This window comes from Ambystoma mexicanum, chromosome 11 (assembly GCF_040938575.1).
Source record: "Ambystoma mexicanum isolate Mex_15411 chromosome 11, UKY_AmexF1_1, whole genome shotgun sequence".
Classification (NCBI taxonomy): Eukaryota; Metazoa; Chordata; class Amphibia; order Caudata; family Ambystomatidae; genus Ambystoma; species Ambystoma mexicanum.
Window position 1 is genome coordinate 203,526,284 of NC_090934.1, and position 23,319 is coordinate 203,549,602.

The following is a 23,319-nucleotide window of genomic DNA, read 5'->3' on the forward strand; positions in this document are numbered from 1 at the left end:
GTAAAAAAATCCAACTTACCCTATCAAAAGCCTTTTCCTCATCTATACTGATTGCCGCATATGCCTCAGCCGAGTGTCTCATTAGGTAAATAACATCTAGCAATTCACGCAAGTTATCACTACTATTCCTTCCGCTTACAAAACCTGCCTGATTCTTATGAACTAGCTTCAGAAGCAAGTCATTGAATCTTCTTGCACATATTTTCGCCAAATGTTTCACATTCACATTCAAAAGCGATATAGGCCGGTAATTTTCACATAATGAAGGATTTTTTCCTGGTTTGGGTATATCCGTTATTAATGCAGTCTGCATTGACTCAGCAACTGCCTCATTATCCAAAATCTCTGCATATAATTTCACAAGAAAAGTTGTCAGAATCTCACTAAAGACAAATTCAGAATCTGAAAACAACTGTATATTCAAACGCCACTGTTTCTTAGACCACAAACCGCAAGTAGCCTCATCCAAAGCCAACATAATAGGAGCATGATCAGAGATTACAGCATTACAAATGTACCCACATAAGCTCCTACTAACAAGGAAAAAATCAATATGCGAAGACGTACCATTTGCCATTGAATACAAATTTTATTTTATGCTTTCTACATTAATATCTCACCAAATATCATGAAAATCCCACTTATCTAATAATCTTCTTGCTTTCAACTCAGCATAAGAATTAGCCTGAGTCGTCTTATCTTTTTTCATATTAATTGTGGTATTAAAGTCTCCTCCAACTATAATATCTGTATAACCAAGTTGATCTAACACTTCATCCAGTTTTTCAAAGAAAATATCCCGATTCACATTGGGTGCATAAATATTCAAAATTGTCAAGTATCTATTTTCAATGTGTAATTTTAGCGCAACATATCTACCTTCTGGATCTACACATACAGCATAGGTTCTATATCTTAAGCCTTTTCTAAAAAGAATAGATACTCCACAGGAATTACTTGCAAAGTAACTCAAAAACTCTTTTACATATGAGCAATTTAAAATATATCCCACTTGATCTCCTCTCAAATGGGTCTCTTGTAGAAATACTATATCTGGCCTTCACCTACCTATCATCGATAATATTTCCCTGCGCTCAGTAGGATTATTGACACCCTTAACATTCCAACTCATCAAACGTATTTGCTGACATTATCTCAGATGAAGCAGACTCACAGCGCCGGACAAGCCGCACCCTTTGGCAGTCTCTTTCAACATTGAGTGCATGTTACTTCTTATTTTCTGCACTCCCACCCATCTCCTACACCCTTCACTCCCTTCCTTCTTTTTTGCCAAATAGTGACATTTAATGGCGTTGCACCCAAGGATCCTTGCAATCAAATCGTATTCTAGGAAAATAAATAAAAACATGAATGTTTTAACTTGAAACCAAAAGCAGATAGAATAAAAATTAAGAATAAAACAAACAAAAAAACATTTTTTTTTTAAAAAGAGCACAGGAAAGAGTATTTGCATCGAGATATTCAACATTCAAACAAAATTAAACTTATATATTTGCTCAGTATGAAACCCAACTAGAACTAACATAACCTATACAGCAATGAGACAGCAAATACTCCACAACAAAATATGAATAACAGTCTCAGATAATCTGACAAACTGAGACATAATAAACCAATCCTTTATATTTTCACACCTATATGTAAAATGAAAGCTTTATAAAATGACACATCCTAAGTTCAATTTGAGCAATGTACATTTAGAAGATCACAGTTCCGAAGTAATGTATCTATACATATCCACCCACATACCTACAATTTATGCATATCCACATACCTACACAATGTATCTATTTCCTCATGTCCATATCCAACCACCATGCCAAGCAGTTACATTTTCATTCTTCCAAGAGACAACCATCTCAAAATGCATGGCTATCCAGCAACCCTGCATACTATTTGTACACAACAGACAAGCAATACTACTCAAAGGATGTCCCCCCTTCACAGAGTTCAGAGCCATCATAACTATTCAAATAATACCTCATTCCTGAAAAACATTTTTAATAAGCGCATGCACTCCCTTTTTATCCAACTCTTAGCTCGTACAAAATATTAGTAAAACATAACAATTCTTATCTATTAGCAAACGGTTTGAATTCACAGCCATAAAAAAAGCCTACTTCCTCCACTAACACTATTAACCTAAAGCAATGTGTCCAAGAATGATCTCTTCACAAAATAAAGTGTTCTTGGTAGTTCCATCAAGCAAAAAAAATTCCCAGTCTCTTGCATAATCAACGAAGATGAAATAAACCATTTTCATAATTGTATGACTTCAAAGTTAGGGTTGGCTTCCTTTCCCCTAGATTTCTCCTTCTTACATTCCTTCATTTTGGGCTTCTCAGCCCCTTTATCCTCTTAGGCAAACGTCACAGGACAATTCACAGGGATGCATTTCTTGGATTTACAGCTCTTTATCCTAACAACTTGATACAATTTGCTGTCAAGTGTAGGATTCCTTTTATCAGTTCCGGGGTCCTTGACCCTCTCAGCATCTCATGAGGGTGTGGGTCCTAGACTCACTATTTATCTTGGTTCACTCTCCTGCCAGGCTAATGTCCCCATATGGACAGTCTCTATTTCACAGGGTTCCGAGTTCGTGATCCTAGGACTCCTCCGTCTTGCTCATTCTTGTGGAATCGTATGTGTTTGGTTCACTCTCTTGCCAAACACCCGATTCCGCTATCTTGGTTATTCTCGGATTCTCATAGGGATGCAGGTCCCAGACTTGCAATTCGTAATTATATCTGTTTGGTTCATTCTCCTGCAAAACATATGATTCCGCTCTCGTGGTGATTCCTGGGATGCCGATTGATCCTCAGACTCCCCATCTTCTTCACAGTACTCACTTTCAACTGAGATGCAAGATACTTGACATTCTCCGGTATTTTAGTTTTGGCAAGTATATTAAAGTGACTGGTCTGGCAACAGAGCAGTCATCTCCAATCCCATTTGGGGTTTCCTTCTGCACGTGATCCTCCTTTCGGTGCACCACCCCCAGGGAGACTATTGTACTGTGGACACACTGCCGTGGCCCCATGGGAAACCCCTACGGCAGGAGGGACGACAACCTCAGATTCGTCACAACATGGAGCTATTGCTATGGTATAAAGCAAATTCCAGCAACCCTACATGATTGGACATTTCTGCAAGTTCACATTTCCAAGAAATGTCTTAACAGCAGTATTTATGCACACCATGGCATGGCACTTTCGTCAGTAGCCACAATGTTGTCACATACCTAGACTTTGTGGTATAGGTAGTGCTGTCTGCATCCTTTACCATTCTTCTTGGCTAGCCCCTCCTCCTAATCTCCCCACTTTTAAATACAACTTTGCTTAATTTGGGAGACCTTTTTCCTCTTGCTTTTCTTATTATAGATTGACCTCCTGGCTCTTTCTGGGATGTTCGAGACCATCTTCTTTCTATATCTTCATCTATCATTTGTCTTCTATATGCAATTCAATCTCTGTCTTTCTACTACCCATTCATCTTTTATTACCTCGTTTACTCTCACACCCCTCCTTTGCACATTTTTTTTCCCTTCATGATCTCATCTTCTCCTCCATACCACTTAATGTACCCGTCTGTTCACACCCACTATTCCTCTGATCACCTTCTTTCTCTTCTTTACCCCCTTACTCTTGCCCCCTTTTAATAACCTTCTTCATTTCTTTGTTGTGATTTACATTCTTTCTCTTCCGCCACTCTTCTTTGCTCTCACTCTTCTGCTTTACTGTACATTAAACATTTCCCCATACTTCTTTACACAACTGGCTCCGCTCCACCCTTGACCTTACCCACCCTCCTCTCTCTCATTCCCTCTTGTAAGACCTCACAACCATGGCCACCTCCCACCCTACATTCACTTCGTTCATCTCTTTGTAAAGTAGAACAACGCTCTCTCTGAGCTGGAGCAGATGGCGGGATGGTGGGATAGATATGAGGTGAGATATCAGAAATAACATTTTGTTTTTCGGGCTGAGAAGAAGTCATAAGAAGAATATAGCACAGAAACGATAGTAATATTGTTGGGTTTTACTTACTCTGGTCTTTCCCTGATGTGTGTGTTTGAGTTTAGAGTGTTCATTATGGAGTGTTGGCTGTGGAATGTTATTGGGTGAAACTGCTTTCATTCCATAAGAGATCAGTTGGAACTGAAACCTAAGAGCAGGGGGACCGGTGGATGTCTCTCTTACTAAGAACTTGTCTTTATTATATGATATATGTTCCTGTTGTGCTCCCTGTAACCTCGAACCCAGTAAAGCAGTCTGTGTACCTGAGGCTCCTGTGTAATCTGTGTAAACCTCCTAACCCATAACTTAACATTGGCGACGAGGATCTGGAAGACGGTTGAGAAAAGAATGCACAGGAAAGGAGCAGGACCAAAGTATTGAGCAAGCTGGAACGAAAGGACAATAGGTGGAAAGGAAATAGCCACCAGGAAAAGCAGAAGAAATCTGAGGCATCCACCGGGCCCCCCCGGCCCCTAAGGTAAGCGCGCCCAGTTGCATGCTTGAAAAGAGGCAGGCTCATCAGTTCTGCCAGGGGCTGCGCTGCGCGGCTGTGATGGTTTTGGAACTGTAGTTAATGATCATCTAAAGCGTGCTAAAGGGGCTGGGTAATAAAGATAAGGAAGATGTATTTGCACCTCGGATTAGCGCTCCTGCAGACATCAAACATATGAACTGTGCCCTGAAATGATTACCGTCATGATAGTTAGTTGAGGTGCAGCAGCGCTGGCATTTTAATGCTGTGACCCTTCAAGTTCAGCATCAGTCCTGTGTGCGACGGTTGGCCTGGAGAGCTCCGTTTGTGGCTCCACTCATCTTTGTTCTGGTGACGTCACTGAGTGGCTGGAGGGATTGGTGACCATTGCGAACACAATGTGAATTCCAACGTTCCGAGTGTCTGCAGTGTGGAGCATTTCACTATAAGAAACTCATGGGAGTTTCGAAAAGTGCACCTTTCAACGTGCTCATGAAGTGCTGTGCTTCCGGGTCTGCGGTGTCTGTCATCTGCGTGCCATGGATGATTCATCGAGGAAAAGGACTGCAACTAAAGTGGAGATGTTTTGCGGAAAAGAAACAACGTTTGGATCGAAGCGCTCGTCTCGTGGCAGTCGGAAAAAAAGGAAAGTGTGCAAGTTCACAAGTGGATTAACTGTGTTAGCTGCCAGAGGGGACAAATTTGTTTTTTCTGCATTTATTGCACACTGAACCATCGGAGACATGAGGTACTGTTCCAACGGTTCTTATGCAGGATCGGATGGCCATTTATACGGCTTGATTGTTATTTGCATCTAGTGTCATTGACATCACTATTCTATATGGCCTGGTAATTTTTGCTTAAAAGAAACATGTCACGAGCTAATGGAATTTCTATCAGTAATTGAAAGGCCATCGCAAAAAAAAAAAAGAAAAATGTCATGCTTTCTGAAATTGTTGTGAATTGTTGGGATTATTTTCATGTATGCACCCAATCTTGCGTTTTGGTAATGGGACTTCTCGTTGGTTGTGCTGAGGTAATGGGCATGTGTGCTGCTCCATAAAAATTTATTTTCACAGGTACACAACCAAGATGGACTCTTGAATTTTAAAAGTTGAGACTCAAATGTAGTGTTTACACTTGGAAACATGGTGATATCCAAAGTTGTCACAGTTTTTATTTCATGTAGTGGAAGTTTGTTCCCAGTCTAGTCTAGGCAGAGCATTGTTATTTGGCATATGATGGCTCTATGGTGGGAAAGTTATTATGTTGGAACCATTTACTGGTATGGTGCCAATTTAAGTGGTGCTTTGTGATGACAAAATGTGATTTTGGTGTGTCATTGTGTCAAGAGGTTTATGACAAGTTTTGGATACTGATTGGTTCTACTCTATTTAGAAGGAATGGTCAGTAATGTTTGATTTGCACTAACGTGACCATTTCTCCACAGGCAGTTTTTTCGACATATGCTCAGATGGCATGTGTGAGAGTGAGTGCTAAAAAAAAAAAAAAAAAAAAAAAAAAAAATTTGGAAAATGTTTTGTTATATTTGGACCTACTGCATTCCTGGGTAATGTTCAGTCATGCTATGTTTTACATTAACGTAACAATTTTTTCACAGGTGAAAGACTTTGAAAGAGGTTGCAAGTGTTAAACATTGGACTCAAGTGTAGGATTATCATTTGATTACCATATTTTATGCCGAATGTTTCGAACTGTATTGTTTGGGGGAATGTGTGTGAGGTTGCAACTGTTAAGTAGCAAGCAATGTATAGGTGCAATGCTAAATGCTAATTCATATTGCCGATGAGTGCGCAAAGTGTTGTGGGATGCATTTGCCGGTGTTTTGGAGCAAATAGTCTTGCGAATGTGGTAGTATGTTCAATGTTGAGCATGGGATGATCAATGGAGTGTGAGCATTGGTTGCTCAAGGGTGAGCATGGGATGTTCAATGGTGAGCATTTGGTAGCTCAGGCTTGGTGCCTGGAGTGGTGATGTGGAGGTTACTAGTGCTAGTTTTGTTTGCTCTATGGTGAACATAGGATGCTCAATGGGGAGCATTTAGTAGCTCAGGCATGGTGCCTGGAGTGGTGGAGTAGAGGTCACTAGAGTGAGCATTGGTTGCTCTAGGGTGAACATGGATGTTCAATGATGAGCATTTAGTAGCTCAGGCATGGTGCCTGGAGTGGTGGAGTGGAGGGTATTGGTTGCTCTATGGTGAGCGTGGGATGCTCAAAGGTGAACATTTATTAGCTCAGGCATGGTGTTCGTGCGTGTTTTGGTTGTTCTATGGTGAGCATGGGATGCTCAAATTGGTGAGCATTCAGTAGCTCAGGCATGGTGCCTGGAGTGGTGGAGTGGTGGAAATTGGAATATGCTCAGTTGTGAGCATTTGTTTCTCTAGAGGGTGTTTTTGGACGCCCATAATGGAGTTGAAATATTATGCTTTAGGCAGATAGTGGGGTTATCCCTGTAGATTGTGTTAGCACAACCTGTTGTAAGTGAATGATGATGCAGGGATATTGTTGTGAGGTAGGTGGAAGTGGTTGTGTATGAGATTGTGGGCTGGTTCCCTTGAAGTGAGTTCCATAAAAGGCCTGTTATGGTACTGGTGATAGTTCAGGAGTGGTGTGGCTTCTTGTAGCCACTGCAAAGGTTTCTGTAAGGTAATAGCTTGGTTGTTTGGATGGGCACATTTTAGGAGGATGTTTGTGGATTGTTTTCTTTAAGTGTTTAACTCCAAATTGCATAGTGTTCACCATCCCCCTGTCTTCCCATCATTTCAAGGTTATGTAAGGGGGGAGATGTGTTGGGTTTTACTTACTCTGGTCTTTCCCTGATGTGTGTGTTTGAGTTTAGAGTGTTCATTATGGAGTGTTGGCTGTGGAATGTTATTGGGTGAAACTGCTTTCATTCCATAAGAGATCAGTTGGAACTGAAACCTAAGAGCAGGGGGACCGGTGGATGTCTCTCTTACTAAGAACTTGTCTTTATTATATGATATATGTTCCTGTTGTGCTCCCTGTAACCTCGAACCCAGTAAAGCAGTCTGTGTACCTGAGGCTCCTGTGTAATCTGTGTAAACCTCCTAACCCATAACTTAACAAATATCTTCTTATGACTTCTTCTCAGCCCTAAAAACAAAATCCTACTTCTGATCTCTCACCTCATATCTGTACCACCATCCTGCCATCTGCTCCAGCTACTCCATAAAATGCTTTCCTCATCCCCTCGTGACCCTTCAATTTGCTCTAATCTTTCCTCTACAAATGTCACTATTTCACCTCCAAAGTCTCCTTGATTTGCTTTTCCTTTCCGCCCCCTGCTACTTCCTCCCTATCTGTCAGCTTCCCCTTTAGATTGCAAGCTACAAAAGGGCTCTGGGTGCATAAGGCAGGTGTGAAATGCAGGAAAGGTGCTGCTATTTGAAGGTATTGTTAATTTGGGAATATATGCCTAGGTTCAATTTTCCTTAACACTTCTTTATAGGAGTCTGGAGTGATCCGAGCTCAAGATGGAGGTAGTGACCCTTAGGATTGATTGGTTGTGCTGCATCTGTGAGGTAGTTTGGAATCTAGTAAATGATTCCAAACTGCCTTTTTTATTCAGCCATCTACCAAAGAAGGGCATAACAATTTGAGCTCAAGAGATATTCATAGAAAAACATCCAAGAAATCAGTAAAAGACCTTGTCCAAGGTGAAGGTGTGAGCAGAATAAGAAAAGAAGGTTGAGACAGCTACAGCTACTGAAAAAAGCGACGTCATTTTGTTTGAGCAAACGTTAAGGAAAATAAACTGTATTATACTTGTAAATATGAATGTAAGGAATACATTGTGCGGAATTTGCAGGAAGAAGTTGAGTTTGCATGAACTTTGATACGACTTGCTGTTTGGGAAAAGCAAAAGCTATTTATTCGTTTCATTTGGCACACAAGACGAGCTGACCAGGTAGCTCTGGGGCTGAGGAATAGCACAAGGGATTGAGGACCAGTCCTTAGAGTAACGGCCGCTGAGGCACGCATGTGTGTGATGCATGTATGATGCTGAGACTTGACAGAGAAAGCTTGCACGTCAGGTACTTTGTGAAGCCGACAGATAAAACATGATAAAACATGTGCACGATCGTCTAAGTTAGCACGGTTCATTTCATAAGAACAAGTTACTTACCCCTGGTTACGTTCTTTCGACTGGATGTTCCTCCCAAGTATTCCTCATCTTTGATTTTCAATATCAGCTTCAGCTGCTTCGGAATTTATTTATTTTTCGGCAGAGGGCGCTGTGCGTCGATGCAGTCGACTCAATGTCCCTCGAGGGCCTCCATCGCAAGGATGATGTCATCAAAGGTATATTTAGCACACCCAGCGCCCGTTGGCTTCAGTTCTGTTTTTTATTTCAGTAGAACTACACGCATAAACACGGGTTTAACTGTACTAATCTTTGAAGGAGTGAAAGCTGTAATAGCTTGGGAAATTCTACTGTGGGGTAGGCTGGGAGGGCGATGAAGAATGCGTGGGAGGAACAACCAGTCGAAAGAACGTTACTAGGGGTAACTTGATCTTCGAATGGAATGTGTCCTCCCACTATTCCTCATCTTTGATAGACTCCCAAAGCAGTGTTTGTTTTGGTGGAGGGAGCAAGAACTTTATCAATGGATTCCATGAACTGAATGGAGGACAGCTTTTCCAAAGCTTCCATCCTGATTGAGGCAAGAATCATGAGCGTGTGTATTGAAGACCACATAGCTGGCTCACACATGTTTTAATAGGAACACCTCTGCACAGCTGAAGAGGTATCCATGACCCTTGTGCAATGGGCCCTCAAGCCTTCTGGATGATCTTTGCCCACCAGCCTGTAGCATTCTGAAATTGCTAGAATGATCCATCTTGACAAGGTCTGCTTTGTTACAGCCTGACCCAGTATGTGACCTGTATAACATATAAAAGGTTGATCATCCAGATGAAGTTTGGACAATGTATAAATGTAGAAGCTTAGAGCTCTACGTGGATCTAATCTGGGCAAGCGCTCTTTCTCCTTGCTAGGATAAGGTGGAGGATAGAAAGTGGGTAGCACAATCTTTTGTCCTACATGAAAATCTGAAATGATCTTAGGCACAAATTAAGGTTTAACCCTCAGGACAACCTTGTCCTTGTGGAATTCCGTAAAGGGTGGCTTAGATGATAGTGTCTGCAACTCACTCACTCTACGGACTGAAGTTAGTACTACTAACAAAATGCTCTTGAATGTTAGTAATCTTAAAGGACCTGAATGTAGAGGTTCAAATGGTACACACATTAGACATTTTAACACCAAATTAAGGTCCCAAACGGGAACCTGAAAAGGAGATGGAGGGAACACAGTGAGTCCCTTCAGAAATTGTATTAACAAGGTAATTTAAAATAGGACGTGTCCTCAGACGAGCACTTGAAGATGGAAAACGCTGCTAAATAACCTTTAATGGTCCCAACCTGGAGCCACAGATTGGCTAGGTATAGCAGAAAAGATAACACCTCAGGTGTCTTTCATAGTAAAGAGTCTACATTCTTGTCCCTGCACCAGCTGCAGAATGTGTTCCAACGGCAGCGATAAAAGGACTTTGTTGCTGGCCTTCTGGCCAAAAGCAAAATCTCCATTACGCCATCCGGGAGGTCCCAATCCTTGTATCTCAGTCTCTCAGACACGATGCGTGAAGACAGAGAGTCTTGACCTCTGGATGGAGAACTCAACCCTCCTCTCGCAAGAGAAGGTCCTCTCTTTGTGGAAGACGTATTGGAGGGCCCTCCTGGCCCAATCTGGGGCAATTAGGATCATGCGTTTCCCAAACTTTCTCAACCTCCTGATTACATGAGGAATGACGGGGACTGGAGGAAACGCGTATAGGAGTGGAAACTCCCAGTCCACCATGAATGCGTCTCCTAGAGCTCCTCTTGGGGGAAAGTCCCTCGAGCAGTACAGTTTGCACTTCCGGTTGACAATGGTTGAGAACAGGTCCACTTGAGGGATTCCCCAAAGGGTGAAGATTGCTTGAAGGACTTCCTGAGCTAGTTCCCACTCGTGGGTGAATGTGTTCTGCCTGCTCAGAGCATCTGCCCCTGTGTTCTCCTGCCCAGCTGGGTGAACTGCCGACAGGGAGATTCATTCTTGAATTTCCCAGTATCAGAGCTGCATAGCCTCTCTGCACAGTGGTAGTGACCCTACACCACCTCTCTTGTTGAGGTAGTACATGGCCACTGTGTTGTCCGTCATTATCAGGACATTCTTTACCTGTACAGAGGGCAGAAAAGCCTGATTGCCCTCAGCTCCAAAAGATTGATGTGTAGTTTGGACTCCGATGGAGACCAACAACCGCTGATTGTCAGATAGTTGGCATGGGCTCCCCACCCCATGAGTGAGGCATCTGTCACTACTATTATCTCAGGCCATGGTTGCCAAAAAGGTTCTCTCTTCAGAATAATGTCCTTGCATGCTCACCACAGAAGATCCTGTGCGACCCTTCTTGGAACCTGAAGTAGGTCTGACATGTTGCCAGAGAACAGACTATTGTGTCCTGAGAGCCCATTGAAGGGATCTCATTCTCAGACAAGCCTCTGGCACCAGAAAAATGCAGGATGCCATGAGGCCGAGCAACCTCAAAAAGGTCAGGGGACGGGAGAGGGTGGGCACGCTGAAACTTGGGGACCATCTGCAGAATGTCTTTAGCCCTCACCGCGGGTGGCAAGCTCTTTCCCAAGGATGTATTCAGTACGCCCCGATGAAATGGAGCTTTTGAGATGGTGTCATATGGGACTTCTTGTAATTGAGGGAGAAGCCCAGTCTGTGAAGAGAATGGCAGGTGACGTTGAGATGATTCAGGACTTGTTCTGGAGAATGCACCCCGATCAGCCAATCGTCCAGGTAGGGATAGGCATGAATCCCCGCCCCTCCTGAGACTCGCTGCCACCAGCGCCATCAGTTTGGTGAAAACCCTTGTGCGGAGGTCAGCCCGAATGGCAGAACTCGAAGCGGATAATGGGAACCGCCAACAGCGAACATCTGGTACTTTGTGCTTGAGAAAGATTGCCACATGAAAATAAGCATACTGAAGGTCCAATGACACCATCCAATCCTGGAGTGGGAGGGCCGGAAGGATCTGAGAAAGGGGGACCATCTTGAATTTGTCCTTCCTGAGGAACTGGTTCAATTATCTCAAGTCCAAGATGGGTCTCAGTCCTCCGTCCTTCTCAAAATCTCCAGCACAAGGAGAGGATCTAGAACCTTCAAAGAATGGTTCCCCGTGGATGGTACTGATGTCTCTGAATGAAGGGAAGACAGTAACCTTGGGCTATGGTTTCTAATGCTCAAGCTTCCGAAGTAATGTCTTGTCATTCTTTCAGATGCTGAGACAGTCTGCCTCCCACTGGGGTTTTGTGACTCAAGACCTCAGAGAGGTTTTGAGGCGGCTGAAGCAGTGACTGTTGGTGAAGATGCCCCTACCTGAGCGGGCTCTGCACCTCTCCCTCGTCCACCACGAGAGAATCTTCTTTGGCCTCTTTGACCAGCCATTCCTCTCACTCTTCCAACTGAGGTGTAGTAGCAAAAGGATCTACCCCTCCAAGAATGGCCACTGGGGCGAAAAAAAGGCTGAGGCTGGCTAATAGCTGCACCCAAAGATTCGGCTGCCACCTTAGAGGTCTGCAGCTTCTGAAGACTTTCGTCAGCCTTGCTGTTAAAAAGGTGAGATCCATCAAAAGGCATGTTAAGGAGTCTAAATTGCATGTCTGATGCAAATTCAGACTTCCTCAACCACGCAAATCTGAGAATTACGGTGATTGCCCCCATGGCTGTGCTGCTGTTGTCAGCAGAATCCAGAGCAAATGAAGAGACTCGCACATGGCTTCTTTGCTGTTTCTTACAATAGCCAAGAAACCGCCTCTTTCCTCCCCTTCGGGAATGTGCTCAGCTGACACAGAAATGTAGTCCCATAGAGTGAATGAAAATCTTGCTAGGGCACATGTGTAGCTGGCCGACTTAAAAGCCATGCTCCCCGCACAAAATATTTTCCTAGACCATGCATCTACCCTTTTGTCATCCGGTGGGATGGCTGGATATGCTGCCTGTTTCGAGGTTGCAGTAGCTGCTTGCACCACCAGACTTTCTGGGGTGGGGTGTTTTGATAAGTAGTTGGGGGTCACTACTAGATGGGCGTTTGTTTTTTTTTTAATTCTTGTTTACTGCTGGGCTTGACTCTGGCGTCTCCAATTTGGCACTCACCCTTTTTTGAAGAGCAATGTGGAGTGGTAAAATGGGATGCTTTTGTGGACACTTATCAATGATGTCTGTTAGATCATCCTGCTCGAAGCGGAGGGTAGGCCTACTCCATCCCAAGTAATCTACAACCTTAGACATCAACTGCCTATATGATGCATCTGCATGTTCATCAGATTCAGGTTTACCAAATTCTAACTCTAGTGAAGTGCCCACTCCACTGGCTGTTTGTAAGCTTTCATAAAAGGTCTTTTAGCCTCGACTCCTCTAATATAAAGCTATCAGGGACATTTGGTGTACCATACTGTAGCCCAAATGGTGCATCGTTATCCGATGGCTCATTGTCCTCATACATAAAGTTTAGTGACTTAAAATAATCCTTTCTAGGTCAAGGTATATACATTTCATCTGGTGAGGGCATAGAAGGATTCAAACATTTTGGACCAGACGCTCAAGGAGTCGTTTACATTTTCAATGAAGTCGTTTTCGACTTTCGATGGCATGAATGTTGTCGAAGGTGCCATTGGTGTCGATGGCGTGGCTGGCGAAGATGGTGCGGCTGGCGTTCAGGGCCTCTATGGTGTCGACGACCTCGACTTATTCTTTGACTTACTGCTCAATGGATCCTTCGATGATTCCTCATCGCGTCGAAGCCTCAACGGCTCTCAATGTGGATCTATCCTTCGTCTGGGCACAAGGGCGCACAGGATTTGGCTCGAGCCCTATTCTTACCGGCTTCAGAAGACGCGGTAGGAGCATGGCTTGTCAAGGGTTTTTGTTTTTCAAACATTTTCAACTTGAATGCTTCCCATTTGGCAGGAGTGGAGGCCTTTGTGGGACAAGATATAGCTCTCTCAGGAGATGAGTCAGACGAAGAAGTTGAAGTAGGCGACTTATGGTGCCTCTTTTTTGACTTCCTCGACAACGACAGGGAGTGGTGGGAGTCACTCTTCGACCTGGACCTTTTCAACTTTTTTCTTCAAGGAGAGTCCCCTCTCACATCGTCCGAAGAAGGTTTCTTAGTCGGGGTAGTCAATGGGTATTTCTTGGAGTTTCTACCTACCGCCAATTTCCCCTTTCACTCCTTTAGAGCTTTTCTGGTCATTGACTGGCATTTCGATCAGGCCAAGGTGTTGTGCTCCACACTGAGACTCCACAAGCATACTCGACATCTTGGAACTGCAGTCCTGACACTTTGTAAACCCGGTCTTCAGGGTAGTCGGTGTTGAAGATGAAGACATTTTCTTATTTCGCAAATGAAACTACTGAAGGGCGCTGTAGTTCTCAAAGCATAAGCTTGCTCAGAAAAATGGAACTGAAGACAATGGGTGCTGCACGTGCTATATATACCTTCGATGATATCCTCCAGACAGAGGCAGTCGAAGGACATTGAGTCAATTGTACTGACGCACAGCGCGCTCTGCCAAAAAAAGGTTTTCTGAAACAGCTGAAGTTGGATATTGAATATCAAAGATGAGGAATAGGTGGGAGGAAACAATCCATTTTAACAGCACGGTAGTATCAAAATACATCTTCACTTGTCGGGTGAAGCACTGAATATAACAGCATTTGCAAGTAGCCTGTGGAGCTGAAGTAGGCTTATGTAAATAGTTTAACTGGGGCCTTTAAGTCCAAAAGGACTACAAGAAAACGTTGAGTAAAATGTAAAGAAAATATTCTGAGGAAGCTTTAAAAAAGGATTATAAAAAGTGACAGAAGCAGCAAGTTTATTCAGAAGCCTTTCAGCTAGTGGCAAAGGCTTTTCAGGCATCACATTATGTCAATGAGAGGTGTACACTTGTAAGGCAGTAGGCTCACATTGAGGTAATGTAGTAACAATCTGCATATTTATTTACAGGTTAGAGTGCCATCAAGCAGAGTGCAAGGTTGCTGAGGGTGGCAAGCAAAGACCTGATTTGCTATTTTATCCACTTCCCCTTTTCCCCCGGGGTTGCCTTTCCTTCAATTCATGTCTAAATGATTGTAGAGTGGGCGAACTTAAGGAGTCTGTAGGGTTCATCGTCCACTCCTGCAGGAAAGAAGTGCTGGGACCTTATACTATCCCAATCTACCCCCTTACCCAGCCTACCCTCTCGTCATTTTTTGAATTTTCTCTTCTTACTAACCCTGACACTACTTCTCTATTTTCACATGCGGCATCTCCCACTGACCCTATCCCCACATCTCGTATCCTTATTTTATATCCTTCTATAATTCCTTATTTGACCTCTCTTCTTAAGCTCTCACTTTCTTAATCCTATCCTACCCCCTTTAAATGCACAACTATCAATCCCAAAAAAACCTTCTCTCGATCCTTCTTCTACCTTTCATCCTATTCCACTTCTTCCCTTTCTCACTAAACCTCTAGAAAGTGCTGTCTATTCTCAAGGGTTCTCTCACCTCAACCTCCACCATCTCTTTCCCTGATCCTCGATCACTTTCTCCATTTTCCCTCCTTCCCTTTGAATCTCATCTACTTTATCATTTCCTTAGGGATGTCTTCACATGCCACCATGGTCATGCACCCCCCTACCTGTACTCTCTTATATCAACCTATTGCCCCATACTCTCATTCACAACACTTCCATCTTCTCTCTGTCCCAAAACATCCCTGTGCTCCTTCACATTTTCACCCTTTATCCCTTCTCGCACCTACATTCCGGAACTCTCTTCCTCCTGAAGTTCATTCTTCTCCTTTACTTCACATCTTCCGTACCCGATTAAATGTCCATTTTCATTGCTCTCTTTCCAACAACTAATTATTCTTTTTGCGTGGTTAACCATTCATGTACCTTAAATTCATATTTTGTACCGCTTTTTGTTTCTCCTGTACAGAGCTTTGGCAAAAGTGCTCTATAAATATCTATAAAATACAAATACATATGTGGCACTACTGTTTGCCAGTAGCGCTGATGCCGCGCACTCCTACCCATGTGGCATGAAGGATGTGGGCTGTAGTTGCACTGGGCTGTATGGTGGTCACCTTAAGCTTGCCACAGACTTTGTGGATTAATACAGTTGTGCAAGTGATAATGCAGATAATCGTATATTGATGCTACACTGACTAGCTGCCTGTTCCTCTACAAACCTTAACTTTGCTCCCATATCCACAGTAAGATGTGTTACATGAATTGCCCTGGCAGTATGACAGACCTGCACTTCACACACGTGTACACTGTAGTGCCGCAGACTGCATTGCATTACTTTGAATGACATCCTTGCACTGTGTGACATTCCTCATAGCATTGGCCTGTTAAGTGTGGCGAGTGGGGTACATGTAAGGCTCTTTTAGTATGGACAGTTCCATGGTTCCCCAAATGTCATGTTTACACAAGCATGAAAAGCTCCATGGTATTAGTATTGAGACCAGGCTATTGGCACATGTGATGCCCTTTGGTTTGCAGTACAGCTGTGACCAAATGCAATGTTCTGTCAACATTCCACGATTCCCATTACTGGTATGGACTTGGGATTTCAATTGTGGCAGTCCTGTTATGGTGAAAGACACACATCTATTTGTTAAAATTCATACTAAAACATACATGCAGGAGGCATGTGTACTCACCAGCACTTGACAGGGATGCTGTACCAACCTCTGTTTTACCGATTCCTAAGGTGGATATAGGGTCCAACTCCTGGCCACATCTACTCCCATGGTCTCAGGACAAGTGGCTCTTTCGCAGCCCCCTCGAGTGGCCACAGACTCCATTTTGTGCCTCGGCATGAGGGACAGGCAACTCACACGCAGGCAGTTCCATCTCTTATGCACCTCCTCCTCTGTGTGGGTGAGCAGCGCTACCACAGTTGCTCTTTTTGTCAGCCAATGTTTTATGGGTCTGCGCACCAAACAGGTAGGGGGCCCTGTTCATGGGCTCACCCACTAGGATAACCGGTTCAATTTGCGAGAATTGAATTTTGTTGAGTCAGGAGTCTCCCTTAACCCTGTGAACTCAATTTGCAGCTCATTGTTTGGGGATGGCCCTCTCTGAGGCAGGATGGTGATGGAATTATATCAATGGCTGTCAAGGCGGATATCATATTTCTGGTGGAAACAGACTTTCCACAAGTCAGTCGACATAAATCCTAACTTTCAAGAAGTCTGCTAACGGTATTAGAATTGTAATGGTTTATTTATTATTATTTTTTAATTTATAGAGCACACAGCGGCCCGGGGTCATCACAGCGCTGTTACAGGGAACTTGTTTAGTTACAGTCAGTTACATGGAGTAGGAGAGAAAAAGCATAACAGGAATTACTTAGTTACAGTGGTTGTACAGGTATCGCGGATGATTGACGCAGGTCCCGAGGTTACAGGAGGACCGACAGATCTTTTCAGGTAGAGCTAGTTGAACAGCTTGGTTTTGAGTGCTTTCCGGAAGGCTCTGAGAGAGGTCTAATTTCTGAGCACAGTGGGTATGTCGTTCCAACTTTTGGGTGCTAGGGAGGGAAAGCTTGTTCCCCCAGCATTGGCTCTTTTGACAGTCGGGACGAGAAGCTGCTTTGAGTGTTGGGCCCTTTTGGATGTGATGGAAGTGGCTTGGGGATTTTTTTCGGCCAGATAAGGAGGGGCTGAGAGGGATAGGCACCTGTGAGTGATGGTCAAGGTTTTGAAGAGTATGCGCTATTTGACAGGAAGCCAGTGGGCTTCGCGTCTGGCCTATTAGGGATGCTTAATGCCGCTCTAAGGGCATTATTTTGGGTTATTTGAAGTTTTTTGTTGAGGTACCTAGAAAAAGAGCATTGCAATAGTCCAGGTTGTCCCCAATAGTGGCTCACACAATGGTGAGGCAGTTATTGGGGGAGAGGTACGGTTCGACTGCATTTAGGATCTTGCTGGTGAGTGCTGACGATGAGGAGATGGCGCTGACCTGACGTGTCATTGAGAGAGTGGAATCCAGGAAAAAAAATCAGTGTTTTGACTACTTCTGCGGTTGTGATAACGGTGTTCTCAATGTTAAAAGATTTATATTGGCTGTATTGGTTCCCCTCGATTATAACAGTATGAAAATACTGTTATCGCCAATTCATTAGAAAGCTCTTATTTCAGATGGAGCACTACATTGTTCTTCAGCAGAGGCGGTATTGTAGTAGGGCGGACATTTCTGATGGAACTCTGCCCAATTGGTAATGTGGCCCTTTCTGCTGATACTTTATGTCTGAGGAAGAGATTTCTGCTGAGACTTTAATATAGGAGGAAAAAATTCCTCCAAAAAGTGGACCTATGAGGAGGAGGAGGAGGAGGAGGAGGGGGAGTTTGCTTTTCGTTTATGAGGGAGAAGTACCTCCTGTGACACTGTCATGCGAGGAAGCGACTGATCTGAGAGCTCCCCATGCCCGGATCTGTGAGACAGAACTTGCTCCTCACATCTTGATTTGTGAGGAAAATGTCTCCATAGAATCACGACATATGAGCAAGATATTACTTCTGGGGCCTTGGCATGCAAGGAAGATATTTCTCCAGAGACCTGGAAGAGCTTAGACTTTGATCTGCGAGGAAGGCTTTCTCTTACAGGTTCTTGTGCTAGGAGGAAGAGCTTGATCTCTACTTTCTAGTGTGGGAAGAAGCTCTTCCTGCTGAGACCGTGAGCTTTGAGAAGGAGTTTTATTTGCAGTTCTTGGTCTTCGAGAAACAGGGTTCTTCTGATACAATGATAGATGAGGGCACAACTTACTCATGAGAACCCAAACTTGCCCCTCATACCTTGATCATTGGGGAAGATCTCAATACTATCCTGTGAGCATTGGTTTCTATCTGTTGAGAAATAACCTTCTGCAGAGGCTTTGAACTGGAAGAACCAGGTTTTTCCTGAAATATTATTGTGCAACATTGTTAGGAAGAGCATAGGTCATGTGCCCCCGAACAGTGAAGATGTTCAGTCTGCATACGTCATCCTGTGACAAAGTGTGTCCTGCTGAGACCTTGATATGCGAAGTAGAGATTTACTGCTAAGACCCTGACCTGTAAGGAGAATCCCTCGCCACTCCCATCTTTCAAAGATCAAGACCTCTGTGACCTTGACCTGTCCATTAGCCCTTCTCTTCTGAGCATTTGCACTGTTAGAAAGCACTCCTCCACACACCCTTGAGGCCTTAAAAGGGCCAGTGAGCAGTCTAGTAGGAGGACTTTCCCACTTGAAACCTTACCCTGTGAGAGCCCTACCTGTTCCTGTGAGGAAATATCATACCAAGACACTGAGAACTTTCTCCCAAATCTATCTGGGCCTGTGAGGTAGCTTCCTCCAAGAGATCTTGGCCTGTGAAGAGCTTTCTCCAAAGGAACTTCTCCTGCGAGGAATCTTCCTCCTTAAGATGTTGGCCTGTGAAGCATAGCTTCTTCCCCAACATCAAAGCCTGCATCAAGAGCTTCTACAAGGGTCCTTGTCGTTTAAGGAAGTGATTCCCTCTCAATGTCTGCCTCCCTCCACAAGGAGGAAGAACCGGAGAAAAGTAGCCAGGACTGAAGACAAATAGGAGAAAGAGTAGGAGTTAGATGCAAAAGATCTTTTGGTTTCAAGCCACTCCCTCACCTGGTTTCCAAAGACCCTGAGGTTGCTGGGCTTTTTGCTCTGGCATCTCTCCTTCAGCTGACTCTCCATTACTTTCTGTCTCTTTATCTCCAACCCAAACCATGCCGTAGTCATTCAGAAAACCCTGTAAAGAGAAAGAGGCAGAGGGATGACAATGGTGCAATATCTTCCAACTCAGTGAAATCCTTGTAGTATGATGCTAAGGTTCCAAGACCAAACAGAGAGCAGAACCTAATCCAAGCCGGCATGTAAGGTGTCATGAACCAATAAGATACATTGGTTGGCCTTGCATACATGGCAAGATTGGGGACATGCTTATGATGAAGTAATCCAATATATGCTGCTTGAATACCAAAGGAAACATATGTGATATCTACCTGATAGAGACCATGTAAGTGTGGTGTCTGAAAGCGACCAAGAGTAATTAGACATCTGACGTTTGGCAACAGCAGAAGCTCATTTTAAGATACCACTGCAAGAAAAGGCTTCCCTCATGAGATGCTGTTCTCGGAGCAGCCGCTTGTTCCTGAGACCATGACATTGGGAACAAGTTCCCCTCCCGCCCTCCGAGATCTTAACCTCTGATGAAGAACTTCCACTAGAGAACTTGATCCAACAGAAGTTGACTGTAAATGACATTAAACTGGATTAAAAGGAGACATTAGTATTGTTCTGCCGATGATGCTATTTAATAACATACTATTAATCGTGTCCCTTATCTAAACATACATTCATACTGTGGGTTCCTGCTGGTCTCCAAACATAAAAACAATGAGATAATGCGACCAATAACACTAAAGAAGAGAAAAGGCAAATGCTTTCGCCCTTTATATGTGAACCTCTCAGGATTTGCTACTGACCAGCACTTGCTTGATCATGCCTCAGTTATAGGGGCTGGAACAGTTTTTACAACTTGACTGAATTTTCTGCTACTGTGCACTTTGGGCCTGTGGAGAGTGGCAGCACAATATGGAGGGTATGCTACAGCAGCATCCGTAGTGCCAGCTTCTTTTATGGAGGGTATAGGGTGCAGGAAGGCACTTGATGCGACCCATGCACAGTTGTACAACCCATCCATTTGAACCCCTTTCTCTCCATAGTACCTCAAAGGAGATCAGAATGTTTTGGTTCCAATTCAAGAAAGCTAAACCCAAAAATGCATAGATCCTTTATGAGCATATAATTATCAGGCTGAGGGTCAGAGGAGGGCATAGTGGTCCTGTCTGAGAAGTCTATGAGGTGGGCCAGTCCAGCAAAGATAGACACCTGCCTTGGAGCTCAATATGAAGGGGACAGGCTAGTGCAAAAACCCACCATAACTCTACAGGGCATTGTAGTATAGAGATTCCCAGCAGTGGAAGTACATGGGAGGGAGGAGTTGAGTGCAGTTTGTTCCTGGGTGAGAAGTCAAGGTGACACAGGGGCAGTCTAGTGCAGAGTCTCTGGTTGAGAAACGCACAGAAGGGGACAGCCTAGTGCAGCCGTTACCTGTATGGGAGGTTATTGTTTTTGGGGGCAGAGATGGGTGGTGTCTATAGGCAGGGGGGCTCCATATGACAAGGAGGTTTAGTGCCCCTGGATGGGAGAATTTGTGGGATTGGAAAAGTCTAGTGTGAAGAGCCCCTGCTCTGGTGACTCACTGTGGGTGGCATGCATTCCTTTAGGGAGGTTTTTCCACAGCCCTCTGGTGAGAAGTTTAATGAGACCTATCCTGGGTGTAGAAACAGTGTGTCCATCAAGCTAGAGCAAAACTCTCATAGGTAACATTGCAGAGTAGTCAGGTGTCACGCTTAGGAAAGAACAAAAGTACAAACACAATATGTATTACATACACATACATATACATATACATATACATATACACACACACACACACACACTTAGTATTTTACTCACTGTAATCGTATTTGATGGTTTTATCTGCTTAGATTCACATGCTGTGCATATAGTCCGACATCTAGTGGTAATCGCCAAGTATTGCATCTTTTTTTTCGAAGATTGAAAAGGGACATCGACATGAGCAGGACTGTAACACTATCCCTAATGTGACGTGTAGTGTACCCAAGATCCCTCACGCATCGAGGTACCACCAGATTGTTTTTCTCTGCCTGCCTTGTTGGTCGCACAAAATGCAGAACTCGTAAGAGTTGATATTGCGTTCTAAAATTGTCGATTATTCCACTGATATTCAGTGGTTCGCTTACCCAACGATTCAACGACTGCTGACGTCTGGTCCTGTCTGCTGGCATTCCATCCTCGACTGCTCGGTGACTGTTAACCGCATGGCCCGGCCTTCACAGTAGGGAGATTGAGGCCCTGTTAATACTTTGTCCATTGAAAATGCCTCTTACCCGTTCTCTTCCTTTTCTTTCGGTCTTGCTGCCGCTTCCCACTGCTATGGAGAGGTCTCCCTTAAAACGTTACGTCTTGTAACATGAAATTCCCTTTCGTAGACACCCATCGACGATGCAATCTGTGTTTTCCTCGTGATCACGACGAGAGCTGGTGCAAGCCCTGTGAACTCTTTTGACCGAAAACTTTGAAGGACAGGCGTACAAAACGGTGGGCGGCTTTCGCCATGCAGGCCAAAAGTCAGTCCCCCGCCAGCGCCATCACCTCGGGCGAGGAATCCATCGGCACCTGCAGCTCTGATTCAGAGCCAGTCGACCTTAGGTGGAGCCCTCGCGCTCCCACGTGTCCATCCCCGGCCCAGACAGCCATACCGCCGGCAGTGCTATGGTGAGATCACATCCCGGCGACAAGGACACACATGCACCACAAGTTTCAAAGCACACAACCCCCAAACTGTCCTCGGTTGCATCATCGAAGAATGTTTCTATGCCCACAGGCAAGTGGAAACTTTTGGCTAGGCCTTCGTCGCAGTTCGGCACCCTCTGCATTACCGCAGTCACAATCTACACACAGTGCAAAATGTCCTTGGGCGTCTCTTATAAATCTCCCAAAGACGTGACTGCAGAGAAAGATGCAACTGCGCCGAAACAGGGCCACTTGACGATTATACTTCCAAAGCTTTGGGAGAAAGTTTTTGAAGCTAATCCGCTCGTTTTGGACCCCAGCAAGGACACTTCTTCACCAGAAGGCTATTCTGCTGCCTCCCTTCCCATCTCTAAGGCCCTACATCAGGGCCCAACACCCTTTTCAACTCCACATCCTTCAGACTCTTCTGAATGGACCAGGGACGGATTAGTGTCAGAGGAAATCAGGGGCCAAGCGTGGCTGCCACCTGGGTAGGAACCTATTTACCCAGCAGATGCCATCTCTGTCCCTCTTGCAGGAAAACTAGATGGGGAAGGATGGCATCTGCTGGACTAATGAGGCTGCAGAAGCAAGTCCCAGCCTCAGGACTACAGCATCCCCGGGAGCAGCACACCAAGGAACAGGCCCACGGGGCGAACGTGGGAAAAGCCCAAAGCAGCGCGCATGCGCTAACAGGGATCGCACATGCGCAAGCACCGAAACTCTGTTCGCGCTCGACTTCCTCACGGGCGGACGCATCTCAAAGAAGCTCCGAGAAGGCAAACCCTCACGCATGAAAGCCAAGTACTATTCCTTGTTTGGGAACCCGAATGCCTGATATTACTTACCTTGTGGGAATCCGAACTCCCGACACAGACTTACTAACTGCATGGCAGCGAGGGGGGGGGGCTCAAGCCTGGGAGGCACTCGATCGTTGAAAAGATCCCAAAGCGCAGTTGGGCACCAGGTGCAGGGGATACTCATGGAACCTAAACCGCATGTTACTAATTGCATGGGAGAATGCGTGTGAGCTAATCACAGCTGAGACTGCGTTATATACAATACGCAAACTAATACATTCTTATTTGGCAGACATAGCTCACGGTTTCCACGGTACCGCAGGAGCCAGAGACAAAACCGAACTTCCGGCAAATCACTGAAGCTAAGTGCCTTTATCTTTTGCTATAATTGTCTGAATGTGCATTTGTAACTGGCGCTGGGCCAGCACAAAACCAGATCCTTGTGCACGTGTTGTAACAGTGCAGAGAGCACTGCACTAAGAGTC

At 44.5% G+C, this 23,319-nt stretch overlaps 1 protein-coding gene across 2 annotated transcripts in view; it reads right to left on the reverse strand.

Moving 5' to 3' along the window:
• UBXN11 (UBX domain protein 11) overlaps positions 1 to 23,319 on the reverse strand; it is a 286,049-nt gene that overhangs the window by 174,757 nt on the left and 87,973 nt on the right. For both annotated transcript variants that reach the window (XM_069622845.1, XM_069622846.1), the window contains exon 7: positions 19,278 to 19,401. In XM_069622845.1, coding sequence (XP_069478946.1) covers positions 19,278 to 19,401 — 124 coding nt within the window. The remainder of the gene's footprint in view (positions 1 to 19,277; positions 19,402 to 23,319) is intronic.